Raw genomic sequence first — 7,897 nt, forward strand, 5'->3', positions numbered from 1 at the left:
CATCACTAGTATTTTAAAGCATCATAAATCAAACAATTCATCCGTACTATTTCTTAAGTTGCTCTACTGCTTTGTTGCAAAAAGCAGTTTGTAAACTTCTCAACAATGAACAAATCAAACTAATCAAACTTACAATATCAATTAAACTTTTAAAATGTTTATCGAACTTTAACGCTATTTATTTTCGTTTTGATTATATATAAATTAAAAATTTTACACCTTTAAGAAAACATTTCTTTAAAACCACCGAACACTGGCAGTTAGTCATGATTTCGGGCATAACCAACGGGATGGCCACACGTGGAGTTTTCCGGATTTTCTTCACGTTAGTAACGCCTAAATAGGGTCGAGCTTTTCTCGGATGCATTACCATCGACAGACAATTCACGTGTCGCATTGCCATAACCAAATAAACCAAACTAATTCTAACGAGCGGTTATTTATTGTGACATGGTCACAATGCCAGGCTGAAACTTTTCGTAACAATGTTCTCAACTGTTTTAGTGGTGGTCTTGCCCCTGTACATCATATTTTTCCTGTTAGCAATAGAGTGGTGTCGGTCATCCATCTAAATCTGTTCAGAAGAAAATTTTGAATTGAAGTGCTCTATTTTGGTACATATTTTTAGATGTAGGAAGCTTTTATGCAGTTAATCAGAGTCTCCTGCCCTGAGCTTTCTACGATGAGCTCAATACAGATCTATCTAACTCCTTTCTCGAGATTAAGGAAGAACAGACAGACAGCCAGGCGGACGACAGTTGGAATTTACAGGTTTGCAATTCTTTCAAATTGTAGCACAATGATTTTTCTATAAACGCGGTATTTACGAGAATATACTTCCCGCTTAGTTCATACAATCTGTTGCCAAACTATAAACACTTTATTATCAAATAATCTATCCGTCACGTATCACTTTTTAAATATTAATAGTAGACCAGTAATAATGAGTAGTCCTCTCTTCTGGAAGGAGGTCAACTACTACTTTTGGTCGAATTAATTAACTACAAATTCCTTCTACAAGAGACACTTTTTCCGATCGACCCAGCGATATGGTGGAATTCGTAAAGGAAAATTACATAATACAATGTTACCGGCAAGCACAAAATATGTTCTGAGTGGTTTTCAAGGATGCCGAGTTTAAATATTTGGTCCGTTTTTCGCGAAATTTAATTCGTTGGCAGATTATCGTTAGATATTTGGCTGTGAATGGTACAGTTTCTAAGAGTTAACATTAAGTAAACATATTTCTTAAAATTTTTTAAATATAATATTTTCAATTGGTGTCTACTTAACCAATGAAATTGTGCCATTTCGTACCTTCCAAGTATGGCAGTCAAGTTCAAAAATCACAAACGTTTATATTAACGATTAAAACTTACATACAGTTAGGACGTTACAAAAATAAAACAATTACAGTAATCCAGATATAGCAAAGTTCAAATGTCAATTAAACCACAACAACAGGTCCGTCGAAAAGGACTCCTTGCGACGTATTCCTTCAGACGTTGGTTACCGCATAGCGAGACGAAACAATTCCGACAGTTTCTCGGGGACATCGCGGCCGAGGGACCCGGGGACCCGGGCCCCGGTCGTCAGGGTCTCCAACTCCGGACGATCGGTGTGCCCGCGGATCAACATCTGCCGCCGGACGAGCCCTATTTCGATGTTCCCGTGCACGAGGGCGACGAAGAGGAACGGCAGGGGGATGACGACCGCCCAGTGAGTAGTGCAGCTTGTGTATAGTGCGCGTGGCCAAAGGATACCTATTTGCGGATGTGAAACCTGGATTATGTGATTTTTCAGACAACATCGGGCGCCAACAACACCTTCGTCATCGACCCCCAGGACCTAGCCGAGGCGGAGACCAGCGGCCTCACCCACGCAACATCGGAAATAGGCTAGGTGTCGCCAGGTAGCGAAAGGACGTGGTGGGAGACGCAGGAAGAGACGCTGTTGAAGGTGAGTGTACAATCTGGTTTCAAAACGGTTTTCTATTAGCCTAAGTAGTGACAATCACCTCCGAAGAGGTAGGTCAGGTGTTTTGGACAAGCCGCGAAAGCGGCGCGTAGTACTAGCCGACCGCGATCGAAACCGAGCGTGTCGGTGAATGAGGGGCCCTAGGCCCCGAGGTCAAGGATGAGCACGGGGTCGTGCGAAAAGGACCTAACTCGGCAATAATTAGACTGTAGTAACATTAGAATAGGTCGATAGGCTTAGCGGTGCTTAGTACGGTAGCCGACCGGGCGAGCGAAACCCAATGTGTCGGCGAATGAGGGATCCTAGACCCTCCCGAGGTCGAGGAGGAGCGCGGGGTCATGCGAAAAGGACCTAACTCCTTAGACTGTAGTAACGTTAGAATAGGTCGATAGGCTTAGCGGTCGATAGGCTTAGTAGAGAGAGCGACGCGACTCGTCGATCCCGATCGCCGGAAATGACGTAGGCGATTCTTTACAAGGCTATATCTCGTAAAGGGTCGCGCGTAGGGGTATGGTTCCTTTGACTTTTTCGTTCGCACGGAGGGGGTCTTCAATTCGGGGGGGTAGCCGATCCGCTCATTCGCAGGGTAAATTGTGGCTAACATGCGGTCATGTGACCCGTAGAACAATTTTCGGAGGGCTATATCTCGCGAAGGATCGCGCGTTCGGGGGTGGTTCATTAGACATTTATTGTTCGTAGGGGGAGGGCTACCCTTTGGGGGTGGCGACCCCCTCATTCGGAGGGTAAATCTTATCCAAACTCTTTATATGATTTTCGTTTTAATGTTTGTTATATTATAGTATTTGATTTATATAACTACAAAGGTTATCTTACGTAACGGTTTATTACACCGAGAGACCAATTTAACACATTTTAAAAATACTTTATTCCTCTATTGTACACAATTTAAATAATTTTTAAAATGTGTTAGATTGGGCACTCGGTATGATAAGCTGTTACGTAAGAAAACTTTAATCATTTAAATCAAATACTGTAATGTAACATAATAGAAGGGTTAGACGTACTAAATAATATAATAATCTTAAATTAATCTTTGCTGTTATTATTTTTTGTTTTATCATTATGCCCGAGCAACGTTGGCGTATCTGCTAGTTATGTATATTTGATTATATTGATTAATATATCATATTTATGCTAAATACTTTTAAATTGGTCAAGTGATTATTTTTGGGAACAAATTAAATTTATTATTTTATTTCATATATTCATATATGTTCTTTATAAATTGTGATTTTATTATATTATATATATTTATTAAAATAATACTATATGTTTATTTCTGGAAAGTTATTTTTGTATAAATTTAAAAAAAAATAATAGTCATTCTATAATATACGTATATTGAATTGGAAGAAAATGCTACACTTTTCCTTTTTGATGGAAATGTCAGATGCAGTTGTCTTATTTAGGTAGACAACTGCATATGATGAATTTGTTATTCGCATCGACTTTGGATGGAATATCAACTTTGTCCACTAAAAAGGAATAAATTGCGCAAGAGAAAGAATCTTCATAGTCCAGAACGTCGTGACAGAACAGGATCATACACGTGGGTGGGTGTTTGGTAAGAATGTACACTTGTCGTTCGATAAAATTGTTTATTGAGAGGGAAAGATACTATTCTCGGTTTATTGCCGACCTTGACAAAAGTTCACAAAGTTCGATTCTCCTCGTTTTATCGATTACTCGTTTAAGTCGAGAGAGTTCGAAAAGAGGTGGAAAGTTCTGTATTTGCAGAGTAGAGAAGGGCAGTCGTTGTCGTCGAAGAGAAGTACAAGAAGACAGTTCGTCGAACTGTGTGTTCTTATGCTTCTCTTCGACGACAACGCCAACTTCTCTTCTTTTCAGAAAAGTCGGCGGCGACGAGGAGTACGGCAACAGCACAGAATTAATCCAAGAAGGCCGAAGGGTCGGATAGAAACAAACCAAGAACCTCCCAGTTCTTGGGACACGGAATTTTATAAGAATTGACCCTCGATCGCACATCCCGATTTGTTTCGGTCTCACGTTTTCACTTCTTGATTGAAATCCCGGCCTTCGTCCTCATATCATGATTGGTCTTTGGAGCCGCCCATAAATTAAGTAAGGTATTTTGAGGTGGGTGGGAGTCAAGGATTTCTTACACTTTCTTACTCAGGGGTAGGGGTAATAGATCTCGTCTTACGTAATATTCTTCTTATTATTTTTTGATCTCGTTGAGTGGTGGTGTTTTGAATTTGGCTTCAATTTGGCGGTTTCTATTTAGAACGCTCGTTGTCTCGTGTGACGTGATAGAATAATAACGCTAGCAGATTCACGCTCTACACATTTTTTATCATGGGAGAAAGGCCGTGTGGTGGTTTCTCTCTCTTGTTTTTTATTAGAATAAGTGCACTAATCCTATGGGTGTATAAAACTTAGAATACATAAACCAAAATACATGATACAAAGTAAACATAAAATTAAACATAAACATAAAATTATTTGGCTTTTAGTGAAAACTAAAATGCTAAACTAGAAATTAGAAATTATAAATAGTCTTTTCTTCAATATTTTTTGAACATAATTGTAAAAAGCATCAAACAGTGGTTTCTGAATAAGCTTATCGATTGGACATTGCCAGCTGAAACTAAGCGTAAAAATTTCTAATTTCAGAATAAGTCTATCGTGATCGTAAATTGAACAATGATAGGTCGACGGTGTCTAGGTTTTCTGTAGAGCAAAAACAAGAAGCAGTTTCTGCCCGGTTATACATCGCCTGGTAGCTTCTAAAATTACCATGCTCAGTAAGTAGTTGAGCAGTAGCAAATGTTAGATCTCTAAGTCAGGGGGTGTCCAACCCGCGGCCCAAGGCACGTTCCAATGCGGCCCAATAAACGTGTAAACAAAATCGACAAATTGTTTTATTTTTTTTATTTATTTATTTCGACGGCATAAACTCAAAAAAGAAGTTTCACAAAGCCGTAAACTTTTATACATATTTTATTTTTGAGTGAAAAGGAAATATTTTCAAATACTTGGAGATGTGTGAATGACAAAGGAATACTAAATAAAGCTGAAGTTGTGACTCAAAGGATTATAGACACCAATTTGAGTAAAAGTGAGAAAGGCCAAAAGATAAAAAGTAGTGAGAAAGGTTAAATAGACCTTCTGTTATGCAAATATTGACCCTTAATTTTCCAACCTTCCTCACTACTTTTTATCTTTTGGCCTTTCTCTGCTTTTCTCAAATTTGGGTCTATAATTCTTTGAGTTCCAACTCCAACATTATTTAGTATTTCTTTCACCGTTGCAAGATTTGGCTACTTTGCGCCAAATTTGGCTACCCTTTTTTAGTTTGGCGTAAAAATTATCATTTGACGCATTGGCTACTTTCTGGGTTACATATTATTTATAAATATAGGCCTATTAGTCGAATAAAAATGCACTTTAAAATGGTGTTTCGTCGTTTTTTTATTAATTAGATACCCAAATAAAATAAATATTTGTGTTTTTCAAATAAAGTTTTGTTTGCCTCCTTTATAATAAATGAATTTATCTATTTCTACGTAAAAATTGAAAGTATCTGTAGAAGTAATGTTTTAAAATATCCTTTTTCGTGATAAAGTTTTAATACTTATTACTTTAATCTAGATATGTTAATCTTTAAATATATTTGTATATTTAAGGATTGGGTCACAAATATATTATATATATTTGTGGCCCAAAACTCCATGACTTCTTCCAATGTGGCCCAGAGGAACAAAAAGGTTGGACACCCCTGCTCTAAGTAGTGATGAGAACCTACATTCAACAATAGGAAAATATTGCTATTCCACCAGTTTTACTGCTCAACTACTTTTACTGATTCCACTTTTGCCCAGCGTTGTCATGAATATAATTTTTAAGGCTGCTACGTGATAGAGGGATGTGAGTGTCAAAATCCAAATCCAAAGTCCAAATCAGTGTCCTTTGCAGCTGACTTAGCCTCAAAGTCGGCTTTTTCATTTCCTAGTATGCCAGTATGGCCAGGAACAAATATAAAAGTTATCTTATTTACTAGATTTTTAATATGGTGCTAGATATATGTGATTTTATTGGTATTCCAATTGGGATTTAATTGAGCTTTTAGGGCAGACTGAGAATCACTGTAAATGTTGATAGAGTTTTGTTTGGTAGTGAAGTGGTCCACTGAACAACTTGTTAGTCAGCATTTTCTTCAGCTTGATAGATGGAGGTATGTGGGAGGTATCTATACCTTCTAACATATTTTTGGCAAAATAGTCAGTTTGGAGGAAGATACAGATACTTGAGCCGACGAGAAGGGAGCTTTTGGACCCATCTGTGTAGATATTAATGTCTGCATGAAGGAAGCAGATGACACCAAATAACCTTGTTTACAGGATGATGATCAGAGATAGTAGGGTAATTGCAATGTGGTAGCATATGAACAGCCGTAGATAGGAGTAGAAACCGTTATTGAGCCTTGACGTTTGTAGTTCTGATGTAGTTGTTTAGAACCCTTTCTACATTACATAGTGGAAAGGAAGGAGCTCTGCCAGTATCAGAGACGCTTTAGCAGCACTTTGAAATTCTGATGCAAACTGGCTTTGAAGAGCGAGTAATTTACTTGCTACTGAATTTTTACTAGTTACATGACCACAGCTAGATGCCACGTAAAGTAGCATTGGTTGTATTGCCCCATTATATAGAGTTTTATAAGCTTTATGATTTAGTCCCCAGGTGCACCTAGCACATTTTAGCAGCATGTAGTTTGTTTTATTGGCCTTAGCCATGATGTAATCAATATGGCAAGAGAATGTGATTTCTCTCTATTCTCTCTTGTTTTATCTTGAATGACATTTCTGTTTACACGTGCACTAGATAGTCGATCTGGCAAAGTTTTTTGCGTCTTTTGAGAAAATTAAAATTAATGTAAAAATAAATATTATGACGTTGATTAATGATAATAATAATATTGTTAATAATTAAAAAATAAAGTTCTTAAAATAAATTGTTCATTCGAATTCATTAAATTTTTATATTTTTAAATTTGTTCACATAAAGTCTTTTACAAATAATAGTACAGTACATATTAATTAACTTATTAATAATTATATATTTTGGACCTAAGGTTTTTAGGGTTTCATAAAGAAACTTTTTTTGGTTAAAATCTTTCTATAAAATCATGCTAATATATTACGTAAGATAGGGAACGGGAGGGGGATCAAAGAAAATATTACGGTTTCTTACACAGGGGTGGGTGGGGGTCTAGAGTGACCGAAATCGCCCTTACGTAATTTATAGACGGCCCCTTTAGCCCGTTTCCGTGGGGGGGTAGTTGGTAATTCGAGACCGACTCAGGCCATGGGAAGGTCGACGACGACTTTTGATCTCAACCGGAATGTTTACTGACTTACATAGTTTAAATCAAGAGTTATGTACTGTACAGTACTTACAATATTTCTTTTCGCCAAGTTATTATTAAGGATGCACCGATTAATCGGTAAGTAATCGGTAATCGGCCATATCGGCCATTTTCCCGATTAATCGGTATCGGCCATTTCCCCCGATTAATCGGTTTTAATAATCGGCCAATTTTGTATTTTAATATTTTTGTTAGAATGTCACGTAAAAGGCTAATAATAAAAAATATTAAATTTCTGTTATATATTTATTATTTATTACATGACAATCTAAATATTAAAAAAAATTTNCGGTAGACTTACTTTTACAATTAGGTGCAACACAATAACCCATTGCTTAACGTTTTAAGTACGTATATAAGTAATAATAGTCGACTCATGCAAGAACCACGTATGGTGAGCTCTATCGACGAGTCCCAAAATGGCAGCTGCCGCATAGAATCACGGGAGCGTGTCCTGACCTTCTTATACAGACCTTGATGTAAAGTACTGTACAGTACATCCACCCCTGCATC

General features: G+C 37.4%; 1 protein-coding gene across 1 annotated transcript; it reads left to right on the forward strand.

Annotated features, from left to right (window-relative positions):
- The first annotated feature begins 1,178 nt into the window (after positions 1 to 1,178).
- Positions 1,179 to 1,925, forward strand: LOC111636347. Its single transcript, XM_023381564.1, has 2 exons — positions 1,179 to 1,719; positions 1,804 to 1,925. The coding sequence occupies exons 1-2, from the start codon at positions 1,441 to 1,443 to the stop codon at positions 1,900 to 1,902; spliced, it is 378 nt and encodes a 125-aa protein (XP_023237332.1). The 5' UTR covers positions 1,179 to 1,440; the 3' UTR covers positions 1,903 to 1,925.
- The last annotated feature ends 5,972 nt before the right edge of the window (positions 1,926 to 7,897 follow it).

Source organism: Centruroides sculpturatus, unplaced genomic scaffold, assembly GCF_000671375.1.
Source record: "Centruroides sculpturatus isolate CEXI.00-Female unplaced genomic scaffold, Cexi_2.0 scaffold859, whole genome shotgun sequence".
NCBI lineage: Eukaryota > Metazoa > Arthropoda > Arachnida > Scorpiones > Buthidae > Centruroides > Centruroides sculpturatus.

What these genes read in the sequence shown, in the direction of transcription:
- LOC111636347 (XM_023381564.1), top strand. Translation starts at nt 1,441, where the DNA reads ATGTCAATTAAACCACAACAACAGGTCCGTCGAAAAGGACTCCTTGCG. An exon ending in AGGGGGATGACGACCGCCCA is followed by an intron (nt 1,720 to 1,803) that starts GTGAGTAGTGCA and finishes GTGATTTTTCAG; the next exon opens with ACAACATCGGGCGCCAACAA.